General features: G+C 55.1%; 2 protein-coding genes across 2 annotated transcripts in view; both read left to right on the top strand.

Annotated features, from left to right (window-relative positions):
• Positions 1–1,298: 1,298 nt before the first annotated feature.
• Positions 1,299–8,417, top strand: LOC308358438 (leukocyte immunoglobulin-like receptor subfamily A member 5; the record flags this gene model as incomplete). The annotated part of the gene is made up of 9 exons (XM_080828617.1): positions 1,299–1,332; positions 1,487–1,522; positions 1,698–1,982; positions 2,127–2,429; positions 3,143–3,217; positions 4,113–4,229; positions 6,335–6,412; positions 6,622–6,674; positions 8,295–8,417. The coding sequence occupies 9 exons, from the start codon at positions 1,299–1,301 to the stop codon at positions 8,415–8,417; spliced, it is 1,104 nt and encodes a 367-aa protein (XP_080684743.1).
• Positions 8,418–13,186: 4,769 nt separating this feature from the next.
• Positions 13,187–13,797, top strand: part of LOC308358437 (paired immunoglobulin-like receptor B) — a gene marked incomplete at both ends in the record, with an annotated part of 92,204 nt that continues 91,593 nt past the window's right edge. The window contains 2 exon segments of the mRNA XM_080828616.1: positions 13,187–13,220; positions 13,376–13,411. Of these exon segments, the coding sequence (XP_080684742.1) occupies positions 13,187–13,220; positions 13,376–13,411 (70 nt within the window).

Below are 13,797 nucleotides of genomic sequence, written 5' to 3'. Positions count from 1 at the left end.
CCCCTGTTCTTGTCCACAAACACACACCGGGGAGCACCGCAGTTTTTAGCCTTCACGCGCAGCCCTGCCGCCTGCCTGCCTCTGAGGACCCTGGCGCCCCTCTCTGTGTCCGCGCGGGTGGAATCCTCTACCAGATGACCTGCTGATGGTCCTGGGAACTGACAGCTGCTCAGCGTTGTTCTCTGTTCTTTCTTGTGGTTCCCTGACTCTCTGGGGAGTTTTCGTTTCTCAGTTCCTGCATATGATTGTTTCTACACATTTCGGAAATAAGGTCAGTAGCGCTTATTGATACAAAGCATGTGAGGGGTCTTGACTGGATGTGAAAAACATCCACCTGGGCTAAGACTGACCCCATAATCCTTCCATGTACAAAACCCCTCTTATCCCTCTCTGAAAACTAACAGTAATGAATCCCCTCTCATGAACTGGGAACCACTGACCCCCACAATTACCCTAAGGAGTGGGGTTCAGGACAAGATCCAAACAAGGAAACAGACTTGGAGACAGGATGTCATTACCCTGGGAAACACAGGCAATGGATAATAGATGAATATTTAGAGAAAGGTTAACTTTTCCTTCAAAAATCAGAGCTCCCACACTGCTGGGATAAATGTTCCCCACAACTTACACGCAGGACCCCAGGGTGGGGAGGATGGATCTGCCCCAGAAACAAGGGGCACTGAGGAGCCGGGAGCGTCTCACAGGGATGTTCCCAAGAAGGTTGGGGAGTGTGGACAATGTCACCGGAAAATAGAGAAGTCCTTGGAGGCTGTGCAGAAGGAAAGCCTACACTCTGGGGACGGGAGAGGGGCTGTGCTCCCTTCCATATGTGCCTGTATTTCTCCCCTGGGCTCATTTACCACCATGACCTCAACGTAGGCTGATCAGAGAGGACACACCTGTGTCGGCGCTGATTTGAGCTCTAAATGGCAGCAGGAACCTGCCTCCACTGTAGCATTTCTGGGGCTTTGGGCCCAGTCCATGGTGAGGACCCAGGGGTGTGCTGAGGATGAAGGAGACCCAACAGGGGTTCCCTGGGGGGGAAGGACCTGCCCTGGTCTCCTCACCCGGATGGGGCATCTCAGGAAGTCTCAGGGTCCACCCGCTGCACCGTCATGGACACCAGAGCAGGGCTCAGGGGAGGGGCTGTTCCCCTTCCTGTTGTCACAACTTGCTGACGTGACAACCCTGTGACAGGCAGGACTGGCCTCCACGTGGCCACACCCTATGTGTCTGTCTGTCCCACAGTCACAGTGGTCCCTCCGTCTGCACAGCCGGAATCAGAGAGAGGAGACGCCATGACCCCCACCCTCACAGTCCTGCTCTGTCTCGGTGAGATCTGAGGAGGGGAGGGACACCCTAGTCTGGGAGGGACCCGCCCCACAGACAGGCCCTGGTCTGTCCGAGGCCCCAGGCTCAGGAGGCTCACGGGAGGAGGGGATCTGCTAGGATTCGGGGCAAACCTCTCACAGGGACTCTCTTTCAGGGCTGAGTGTGGACCCCAGGACCCGAGCGCAGGCAGGTGAGTCTGTCACCGGAGGTCCCAGTCCCTCCAAATGGGGCAGGGGTCACCCACCAGGCAGTGGGGGAGGGAGAACAGCAGCTCTGGGCTGACCGAGGGGAATGTCTGGAGTTTGGGGCAGAGCTGGGACCTGGGGGTGGGGAAGGTCTGTGTCCCAGCCTCTGTTTCCTTCCAGGGACCCTCCCCAAACCCACCATCTGGGCTGAGCCAGGCTTTGTGATCCCCTGGTGGACATCTGTGACCATCTGGTGTCAGGGTGGCCTGGAGGCCCAGGAGTACCGCCTGCATAAAGAGGGAAAGATCCAGACCTGGGACAGACAGAAGCCACTGGAGCCCGGGGACAAGGCCAAGTTCTTCATCAGATACATGAGAGTTATGCATACAGGAAGATATCACTGTGACTATCTCAGTCCCACTGGCTGGTCAGCGTTCAGTGACCCCCTGGAGCTGGTGATGACAGGTGCGAGCCCACTCAGGGTCCCAGCCCGAGGCTCTGCCCTCAGGAAGGGGGTCTGTTCTCAGGGGTCTCCCTCTCACAGCCCAGCCTGGGGATAATGTGGGGGGTCTGAGCACCATTTAATACCACCCCCTCTTCCTCTCCTAGGATTACAGAACAAACCCCAGCTCTCAGCCCTGCCCAGTCATTTCGTGACCCCAGGAGGGAACGTGACCCTCCAGTGTGGCTCATGGTTAGGATTTGACAGGTTTGTCCTGATGAAGGAAGGAGAGCGCCAGCCCTCCTGGACCCTGGTCTCCCAGAGAGACCCCCGTGGGGGGACCCAGGCCCTGTTCCCTGTGGGCCCCGTGACCCCCAGCCTCAGGTGGATGTTCAGATGCTACGGCTATTACAACAACACCCCCCAAGTGTGGTCGGACCCCAGTGACCCCCTGGAGCTGCTGACCTCAGGTGAGGAGCCCAGCCCTGTCCCCTCTGTGTTCCTGTGGTCAACCTGACCCTGTCTGGAAGACCCCCAACATAGGATGTGACTGAGGGGCTACAGGGAGGCTCATTCACGGGGGCATCCACCCCTCAGAGGAATGGGGACCACACTGTCCTCCCACACCTGCCCCTCCCCACACGCCCACCACTCAAATCTCTGGGTGCCTGCAGAAGTGTTTTCCGGGCCCTGGGGCAGATACACCGGGAAGGTCTGAGCCTAGAGAGGGTCTCTGTGGGAAGATCCAGCCCTCCGCCCTCCTCTCGTCTCTTTCTCTGGACCCTCTGGGGGCTCCACGCCCCACCCTCAAGTCCCAACTCCACAGCTGATACGTCACTGGGACCTCTTTCCTCAGAAAGAGTACAGACCATCCCGGGGAGTCTGAGAGCCTCCCAGAGGACTGAAGACCCCCTGAGATACTCAGAAGCAACCTTGTGTCCCAGGGGCTAAGAGTCCAGCAGAGATGCAGGGGGGGAGGCTCCAGGGGTGGGGCGGTCATGGCAGAGGGAAAGGCTAGGGGGAGAGCAGCCAGGCTGAAGGGAGGAGCATGCCACCCTCCCCGTCCTGGGTTGACAATGTACCTGGTGGGGTCCATTGAGGGGCGGGGTCTCAGTGCTCCCTGAGATGGTGATTTGGGGTGGGTCCCTTTCCATCAGAGCCTGGGTTTCTCCATTTGTGATAGGGGAGAATCCTGGCTCAGATCTCAAGGACATGTCCTTGCACACCTTCCAGGGTCTGCAGAATGGGAAGGTGAACGGTGAGGGCTGTCGGATGCAGGGACGGGCAGGACAGTGATGCTGGTGACGGACCCAGAGCTCCTCTGTCTGTCCTGCAGTGCTCAGCCTGGTCGTATCCAGACAGCTCTGGTGGAAAGAAATCAGAATCAAACAGAAATAAGCAAGGGCTTGAAGCCTGGGCTCCACCGGATGTAAATCCCAAATCTGCCGCTTCTGGGCTGTGGGATTTCAGACGAGGCCTTTCACTGTCCGTGAAACGTGTCTCCTATGGTCTCCCTCATAGGTTTGCTGAGAGGTTTAGGTGAGATCTTGGAAATGAGAGCCCTGCACGGGATGGGCCCACCGGGTGTGCGAACCCTCATGTTCCCTTCCGTCATGTGCTTGCTGAAAACTGCAGGCAGGCCCCACGTGCAAGTGCGGGGTCTGCAGGGCCGAGGACCAGTCTTGGCTGGACTTGGGGAGTGAAGAAGGCATGGAGTCCCTCCCACGCAGGGACGGTTCTGAGCACCCCAAAGCCTCTGACAATAGCAGGCGCATTCAGCTGGGGCTACAGAAGGCAGGGCGCATGAGGACAACAGAATGGACCATCCCAACTAAGGCAGGAGCCCAGAGCCAGAAGTAGGTGTCCACTAGGGTGGGCAGTGTGAGGAGAGCACAGGGAACCCACAGTCCTGGGCCGGAATCCCAGCTCTGCCACTGACTTCCTGGCCTGGTGACCTGGGGCACCTGACTCATCTCTCCGAGCCTTGGTTTCTTTGTCTGTGAAATGGGTGAAGGTGGGGGTGGCATTTTCTGGTGTGTGATCATTATGGAGATGAGAGGTGAGGATGGCATAGACCCCAGCACGGGTCTACATGCAGCAGGCGCCCAGTTAACTGACATCATGGTCCATTCATGGTATCCCTCGTGTCCAAGGTCACAAGCACCAGAGAAGCTGGATCCCAGCACCTGTGATCTTCTTCCTGACGCTCTTCCTCCTTCTCCTCTTCCTCCTTGTCCGACACCAGCACCAGAAAAAATGCTGCAAGTCAGGTAAGTAGACGATGGGGAGCTCTGGTCTACCTGAGAAGTGAGACCCAACTCTGAAGATACGAAGTGGCTTCTTAGAGCACTGCCAAATATGGCACCAAAACAGACAGAAATGGCCGGTTTTGAAAATCCTCCCAAGGAAACAATAAAAAATTTCTAGGAAGCTCTTTCCATCACAGGCTTCTTGGGACACACAGGAATCGCCACAGATAGGAGGGCAGGTAGCAGGGGGTGTACCCAACACCCGAGGAGCCATGTCGGTGACGGGGGTGGGTTTCAAGGGAGAGGTCATCGGCGCCCTGCAGCCAGTGGGGAGTGGGCACAGTGGGCACAGTGGTGAAGAGGGAGGGAGGATGGGTGGGAGATTCGTTGCTTTGAGCAAATATGTAAAAATATTGGGGATCAAGGAGCCGAGTTACTCAAGGTTTTCAGGGATTTATCAATGTGCAAAAGCAGTTGGCCAGAATAAACGCGGAGCTGTTCTACCGGAACTGGATATGCCAGTGGGACCTCGTTAAAATGCATACACGTGCATCGAAGGACACGGGATAACGATAGGTGTAAGCGTCTGTTGCTATGTCTGTGCGTATACGTACAAACACACGGGTCCCAGCTCCACCCACCAATAAAACCTGGACACGGTGACGGCACACCGATCATCCAGATCTCAGTTTTCAAATACTGCCCTCTGTTAAAAGGAATTCGGGTTCATCCGAGAAATTCTTTATTCCGCATTGGGACAGGGGAACTAATGGAGGATGTCAGAGCATCTGAATGGGCCAGAAAGTGCCAAAATAGCCAAGAGTGATGGAGGCAAGTCAGAATAACACAGAAGCCAGCTGGAAGGAACCCCCTGTGGAAAAATCTAGAATAACCTGAGCATCCAAGTGTGGGCTTACAATGCATCGAAGAAAGCAGAAATCCATGAGTCTGTTAATGCCGGGGGGGGGGAGAGGGATGCATTAGAGTAGAATACCAGCAGATCAGAAGGAGCAACGTGGACATCGGAGACCCTTAAGAGTTGGCTGCCATGATGGTGGGCCCCGCGGGCGAGGGTCATCGGTGGTCCTAACAACGGCCATACTGTATCCGAGGACAGTCATGGTATTGGATGAAAACTCAAATATCTGTCTCCAAATACCAATCAGATTCTAAGGGAGGAGGGAGGACTTTACCACGGGAAACCAGGCAGACGCCTACTTCACCAGGCAGTCGGAGAGCACAGTGCCAGGAGTAGGACAGGGGGATATCCTGGGCTCCAGAATTTGTTGGAGATCACGGCTGTACCGACACCCTTCCCGGGTGTTCCTAAGTAGACACTGGGTAGAGCCAGAAAGAAAATAAAAGACGCCGTTTGGCAGTTGGTAAGACAGGAACCGGGAGTGTGGTTTTGGTGTACGTGTTGCATCAGTGAAGATCTCCTGATCGGGGGTCCTGGGGTCGTGTAGACGAGGGTTCATATTTGTGGGAGGTGCACAAGACAGGGTGCATTATATCAGAAAAACACCTACCTACCTGCCTACCTGTTACCTGTCCGTCCGTCCATCCGTATGTATGTCTACGTGCATGCCTGTAGATGCATGAGTAAGGGACCTACCCATTCTTTCTCCTCCCTCCTGCGGCCCCCGTGCCCATTATCTCCACATCCACCACCATCTCTCTCTCTGCGGTAAAATACTGCCAAAACAGAAACATAGTTCAAGGTGATGCAGGAATAAAAAAGACAGTTCTTATCAATTTTCTTATGTAAAAAAGTAATAACTATAAAAATCCTTGAGAATGAAGAGATTTAATAAGAACATAGACTTTTAAAGACATTCTTTCAGTTTTGTTTTTTAAGAATATGTTGAACCCTCCATGCATGTTTTGTGTGTTAGAATTTAGTTGTTTGCCCTGAATTCCAGATCGAGGTGGGTGGGTGTTTAACCTTGTCGGGGCTCGGATCCTCTGAGATCCTAACAGGACCCTGGGCGCCGGGTTCTGGGGTCACTTAGAAGCTAATTCTCACTTTGTGCAGGTGCCTCTCATCCTCAAGTTGAGACCAGAACCCTGCAGAAAAGGTAATTTCTCCCCAAAGACCTCCCCCAAGCTCCCACCTCTGCCTGCAGTGCCTTCACCGTTGCCTGCTGCCCGTTTTTCCTCTCTCAGCTCCAACTCTGTGGCTCCCGTCCAGGACGAGAACCAGGGTAAGTGGGAAGGAGGGTCCTGGTGGGAGACCAGGAGGAGTCCTTGGGACAGGTTCTGGGCTTTGCATGAAAATTGCCACATCTCTGTGATCCCAGGCACATCCTGCCCCGTGCTGGGCCTCAGGCTCCCCATCTGAGGGTGGGAGGGGCATGTGGGACTGCAGGGTTTCAGGAGTTGGGGCATGAAATAGAACGTTCTCGTTCTCCAGATGCTGAGGTGAGAGAGTCCCAGCCTGAGGAAGACATACAGATGGACAGTGAGGTGAGCACCTGCTCCTGCCCAGGGCACCCAGCACAGCCTTGTTCATTGGCTACATCCATAGGCTGTTTCTCCACCGTCCTATCCCTCAGTTCGGCAGCATCTGACCTCACCCTTCTTCTTCAGAGGTGATACATGCAGCCTGCTGCGACATCATGTCTCAGTGGGTTTCTCTGATACCACATGGGCCCTCCTTCTTGGTCCCCTTCTTTGGGTCCTTTGAACTGTTGGTTGTCCGTGTCTCATAACGGCAATGCTGTGAGGGACAGTTGTACAGTTTGTGCACTGCACAATAGGGATCGTGGGGCTTAAGACCCTACTGGTGGCTTCTGAGCACCGTGCCTTTTCTTATTCACACAAAGTCACCCTGTTGAATGGTCTGTCCATGAACAGAGACCCTCAGCCTGGCTTTTTCTCCATTTACCCTCTTCCCTCTGGTTGTGTGGATTGAGATGCAATGAAACTACACAATACTGTGCCTTGGGTGTAATGATTGTCATTCGTCTCCTAGTCCCACAGGAAACTCACCCAACCATCGTGTCGACCTCACTATGAGACAACTCCCTATTTGATGTTGTCACGTTTATTTAATCCCAGGTACAGCTGGACCATCTCCAGGCTCATAATTTCACAATTATTTCCAGCCTCAGATATCCAAGCTCCTGTGAGCTAGGTCTGCTTGTCTGCTGCAGGCATTTCAATATCCCATGCGCCAAGTCTCCATTCTCCCCAGAAGAGTTGTCTCGCCCTCGATGTTCAGTACTTCGTCTAGAGACACTTTGTTCATCACAGCTGGGAGGGGGTTGCCAAAGGCCTCTAGGGGCCAGGGGTGCTGTCGCACATCCTACGACGTGTAGGACAGCCCCCCACCCCACCCAGAGGAAAGAGGGACTTCCCACGTCGGACAGATTACTGACACTGGTGGTGGAGGAGCTGTTGTAACAGAAGCAGGCTCTCCCCTGGCCCCTCCACCGCACTTACCCCCTCCCCAAATCAGGGCTTCCTTGTTCGTGGGAAGTTCCCAACCCCACAGCCATGAATTCCTTGAGCACAGGGTGCTGATCTGTCCTCTTTTTGGCCGCCTGGCAAGGGCCCTGTCTCTGTCTGTCCATCTGTCTGTCTATGAGCATATGGGTACAGGCTGAAGTGGTTGAACCGAATCCTAAAGACTGAGTTTCCCCCCACCTTAGCTCATTTATTCATTCAGGGAGGTGACAAATCCTCATGAGGAATCTGTTGGGCAAGGCTCTGTCTTACACTGGGTGATAGAAACACGAGAGAAACCATGTCCGAGCCGGGAATCCACGTGATCCGATTTAGGTCTTAAAATCGACCTTGGCTTCCAGGCGGACTCGTAAGTGAAGAGGGTCGAGGTGGAGGTCAGCCGCCCTCCTTGTCTCCCCCAGCAGAGCCCTGACAGTGAGTCCACCACAGGGTGACTGTGTCCCAGAGGGAACCACTCAGCCCTCAAGGCAGAGAGGCTGCTCTTCATTCTCCCTGTCGGACGGATAGCTGGACACAGCGGACAGTAAGGGGGACGGGACGGTCAGGTGGGTCCTTGCTGCTCCCGGAACCCTGGCTCCTCACCCACCACACCCCTGACTCCCGTTCTCCCGCCTCCAGGCCATGGCATCTGAAGACCCCCAGGATGCGACCCACTCCCAGATGAACAGTTTGAATGTCGGACAGGAGACAAGTGCACCCCCCTTCCTCCCAGTCAGCGGAGGCCCCAGCAGAGCCCAGTGAGTGTGCTGCTCGGCCCCTGCACTGGCCCAGGGAGGACCCAGACCCCACGCTCCAGGAGGGGGACTGCAGAGACGCCGGGAGGCTGTGGCCCTGACCCCCACCCCGTGGACACTCAGCTAACACCCCCGGGCCTGGGGACCTCTCATAAGCAAGCAGGATATCCTGGAGCTTTAGAAATCACTTAATTCTGCTGTAGATAAAGATAAATACCAGCTCCATATCTTCAGACATAAAGCAAAACCCTTCTAAAAACCCGCGGCGAGAGAAGCAAACCACAAATGAAGATAAGACTTTTTTTTTTAAGTAAATGACAATGCAAATATTCTACATCGACGCACAGTTTCACTAAATGGTCGAGTAAATGCTACAGGCCGATGGGAAAATTATGAATGAAAATATGACAAAGAGAAGAGCGCCTGAAAATCAGCGGCTTAGGGGACATCTATACAAGTCAGAAAAAGCACAGCAAATTCGTCCCATGGCACTGGGTGAAAATGATAATATATACTGGTCATGGAGAATAAAAGAGATAAAATCAGTTGTATGAGCTTGGGCTGCCTTAACAAGATACCATGCACTGGGGGTTGCAGGGGGCAGGGCTGAAGCCACAGAAATCTATTTCTTCACAGTTCTGGAGGCTGAAAATGGAGCCCAAGGGGCCGACAGGGCTGTTGTCCTGGGAGGGCTCTCCCTGCGGCTAAAGGACGCCTGCTCTCGTGGCCTTTCCTCCGTGTGGCGTGTGAGGCGGAGAGAGATCTCTGCTGTCTCTTCTTATAGGGTCACCACCCTCTTTAATCAGGGCACGACCCTATGATCTCATGATCATTCCTCTGTAGAGGCCCCATCTCCAAACACAGCCAGCCCCGGAGTTAGGTCAGCAACACACATTGCCTGCGGGAGGGGGGTCGGAAGGTAAACAGTCCACATCATTCCATCCCAACAGTGCCCCCCGCCCAAAATCTACACTTGTTCCAGCATCAACGATCAATCTAAAGTCCAGAGTCGCATCTGAATTATCCTGTAAGTCAGACATGGGTGAGATTCGGGGCACAACGTCTTCGAAGGCAGAATTCCCGTGCAGGTGTGGTGAGCCCGTGACGCAGACCAGTGACCTGCCCGCCCCCAGACGGAGCGATGGGAAAGAAGAAAGGGGGGACCACGTTCAAAACTGAGTAAAGCAACTTGCACAGATCTTAAGGCTCTGGAATGAACAGAGCCTTGGCTCGACGCCCTGCCCGCCCGGCCCTCTGGGGCGCCTCCTCCATGGCTGGGGGCTGCAGGGCCCTTCCCTCTGTGAGGGCCCCACTCCCAAGGCCTGGAGCAGAGCCTGCCCAGGGGAAACCAAGCCAGTAGCCCAAACTCTGAAACCACGGGGCCAGCCCTGCCTATCTCTGAACTGAGTTTGGCGTCGTCCTTCCCTTTCTGTGAAAAACAGCAAATAGTTGGGGGCGCCTGGGCGGCTCCGTGGGTTGGGCCTCTGCCTTCAGCTCAGATCATGATCTCAGGGTCCTGGGATCGAGCCGCACATCGGGCTCTCTGCTCAGCAGGGAGCCTGCTTCCCCCCGTCTCTGCTTCTCTGCCTACTCGTGATCTCTCTGTGTAAAATAAATGAATAAAATCTTAAAAAAAAAAAAAAAGCAACAACACATAGCTGGCAGACAAAGAAGCCTACGGTCCATCCTGCGGAATCTGAGACGGCTGGCAGCTGTCACTCCTCCCTCCCGTCTCAGCCCCGCTGACCCCTGGGCTGCGTTTCTGCTCCCACAGGTGCTCTCACCTTGGCTGCGCGTGCTCTCCCAAACCCTTTCCCTCCTTTGTCCAAAGAATCTTCCAGGTCTCCCTTCCGAGTCTGTAGCTGAACAATTCGTTCTCCAGAGTCCTCGGTCTCTCATGGACCCTCTCCGCTCTGGTCCCCCCCACCCCCTTCATTTTTCCTTCCTTCTCCTACTGTCCTCCGTGCTCTTCCTTCTGTCCCACAAGCAAGTGACACCATATGATCATTGACTCTCTCTGCTTGACTTACTTCACTCAGCATAATCCCCTCCAGCTCCCTCCACGCTGATGCAACAGCGGGGTACTCCTCCTTTCTGATCGGAAACCCGCTGAGGGATTGCGGGGTGGGGGCGGATGAGCCCGGTGGGCACGGATGGCAGGGAGCACTGGGTGTTAGACGCCAACAATGAATCTTGGAACACGGCAGCAGACACTGACGATGTACCGTGTGGTCACTAACGTGACATAACAACAAGCTGCTTCCTCCGTTCTCCTGGCTCCTCCGGAACTTCGCGGTGAGCGCCCACCCGGGAGCGCTGCAGGCACCGCCAACCGTGCCCAAATCCGCGGCTCGCGCAGCCTGCGCCCCGCCGACCTCTGGACAGGGTCCGGCCACACTCTCTGCCCCTCCGTCACAAGGGTCCCATTTTCTCCCTGGTGCAATGCCTCGATCCTCATCGCGGCCGAGGCACGGCGGGAGTGGACTTCGCGGTCCGCGTCTCCACCAGCAGCCGGGGCGCACGCAGCGTTTCCAAACTCCTCCAGCCTCCCTTACCTCTTTCTGTTTGGCGGTCAAGTCTGCAGTCCTCTGCTCCGGCTTCTGAAGTCTCCGCGAACGTGTGAGAGGGCTGGTGTCTGGCGGGGCCTCCCCACCCACCCCGGGGGGTGCAGACAGCCCCGTCTTGCTGTGCGCCTTTCCCTGGTGTGAGCCAGTGGACAGAGACACACTCGCAGCTCCCTACAGTCTCTCCTGAGGGCACTGCTCTAACCAAATCAGGACCACGCTTACAACCTCATTCTGTCCTAATTGCTTCCCTAGACGCCCCGTTTCCCAACACAGCCAGGCTGGGGGCTGGGGCCTCAACTTACCACTCTGGGGAAAGAACATAAGCATCCAGTCCCATAACATTAATAGGGCCACAAACATTTATCGTCGAGTATTCCCAGAGTGTTGAAAGTCCTAGTGACCCTCGACAAGAAATAGAGAAAGGACACCAAGAACCCGCATCCATAATGAAATACGGGACATCACTACAAATCCCACAGGATTTATGGTGTCAACCTAGATAAAAGAGGTAAACCGAGGCAAGCCCGGATTACGAAGGAGAGAGTGCATCTGGGAATAGCAGAGGACTTGTACTTTGGGACGTGGAAACTCGCACATGATCTACGGGCGAGTCTGTTGAGGGTTTGGGGCTGACTGTGTCTGGGGAAAAGAACAAAGAGGAGGGAGTTGAGCCTGAGACCGAGCGGCCACTTCCTGGCTTGAGTCTGGGAGAAGCTCTTGGTGGATGCCCCTTGGTCCAGGATGGTTTCCCTTTTCTCTAAAACCAGGCATGTACAGGAAATCAGTGTCTCTGACCTTGAGTATCATCAGCTTCGGACACATGCATGAGACTCTGCATTGCGTGCCGTCCGGCTCCCTTCCAGACTGAGTCCTTTCAGAAGAGACCTTACGAAGGTAAGAGACCTTACGTAAGCGGACCTTACGAAGAACTTATCCAATGCGGGTAAAATGGACCAGGACCCCAGAAACAGTTCTAAAACCAGCTCACAAATAAGTAGAAAACCTGAATCACCTTTTGAGCTCTTTAGTACCTCTGAAAATGAAACTCGTCCCACAAAACTAACTCCAGGTCCCACATATCACACTGTTCATAGAACACATCCCCAAACATTTTCATGGGCTCGTGTGAACACCCAACAAGAATACTGAAAGAGAGGGACATCGCACTTCCCTCTCCCACATAGACTTAGATGTAAAATAACTTTTAAAAGGGGGGGGGGGAAATGGGGCACCTGGGTGGCTCAGTCTGTTGAGCGTCTGACTCTTGCTTTCAGCTCAGGTCATGACTTCAGGGTCAAACATCCAGCCCCAAGTCCAGGTCAGGCTGGGCTATGTGTGGAGTCTGCTTGGGCACATTCTCTCGTGCACATTCTCTCTCTCCCCAAAAAGGAAAAAATAAAAAATAAAAGTAAAAAATGGTGGGGAATATCTGATTACAACATTACTGCTCAATTCACATAGGCAATGGGTGGTAGAAAAATATTTTAATAAAGATGAAATTTTCCCCAACAAATCCCGACTTTAATCTACCCATTGTCCCCTGCAGCTTGCAGGCAGGACCCACAATGAGGAGGACGGCTCGGCGCCAGGAACAAGGGGCACAGAGGAGCCAGGAGGAACTCACAGAGATGTTCCTAACGTGAGGGTATGGACAGGGTCCCAGGAAAATAGAGAAGTCCTTGGAGGCTGTGACAGAAAGAGAGCCCACGCTCCAAGGTCAGGAGAGGGGTAGTGTTCCCTTCCCTCTGTGCCCGTATCTCTCCTCTGGGCTCATTGTCACCATGACCTTGACCTGAGCCATTCAGAGATGTCACACAAGTGTCTGTGCTGACATGAGCTCCCCAGGACAGCAGGAACCCACGTCCCCGGCAGCAGCTCTGGGTCTGGAGACCCAACCATGCTGAGGAACAGGTATGTGCTGGGGATGAAGGAGACCCATGGGGGAGGCTCTGGGAGGGAAGGACCTGCCCTGGTCTCCTCACCTGGATGAGGCATCTGAGGAAGCCTCAGGGTCCACCCGCTGCACCGTCATGGACACCAGAGCCAGGCTGGGCCTGAGGAGGGGCGTTCCCCTTCCTGGAGACTCTGATGTGACAACCCTGTGACAGGCAGGACTGGCCTCCCTGTGGCCACCACTTGTGTGTCTGTCTGTCCCGTGGTCACAGTGGGCCCTCCGTCTGCACAGTCGGAACCAGAGAGAGGAGACGCCATGACCCCCACCCTCACTGCCCTGCTCTGTCTTGGTGAGATCGGAGGAGGGGAGGGGACACCCTAGTCTGGGAGGGACCCGCCACACAGACAGGCCCTGGTCTGTCCGAGGCCCCAGGCTCAGGAGGCTCACGGGAGGAGGGGATCTGCTAGGATTCGGGGCAAACCTCTCACAGGGACTCTCTTCCAGGGCTGAGTGTGGGCTCCAGGACCAGAGTGCAGGCAAGTGAGTCTGACCCCAGGGGTCCCAGTCCCACCTCTTCACTGGGGACAGAGGACAGACATCAGGCGGCGGGGATAGAGAACAGAAGTTCTGGGCTGACCGAGGGGAATGTCTGGGGGTTTGGGGCAGAGCTGGGACCTAGGGGTGGGGAAGGTCTGTGTCCCAGCCTCAGCTTCCTTCCAGGGACCCTCCCCAGACCCACCATCTGGGCTGAGCCAGGCTTTGCGATCCCCTGGGGGACATCTGTGACCATCTGGTGTCAGGGTGGCCTGGAGGCCCAGGAGTACCGCCTGCATAAAGAGGGAAAGATACAGACCTGGGACAGACAGAAGCCACTGGAGCCCAGGGACAAGGCCAAGTTCTTCATCAGATACATGAGAGTTATACAT

This window comes from Martes martes, assembly GCF_963455335.1.
Source record: "Martes martes genome assembly, chromosome: 17".
Taxonomy (NCBI): Eukaryota; Metazoa; Chordata; class Mammalia; order Carnivora; family Mustelidae; genus Martes; species Martes martes.
The sequence above is the reverse complement of the archived record's forward strand: the minus strand, read 5'-3'. Positions and strand labels throughout refer to the sequence as shown.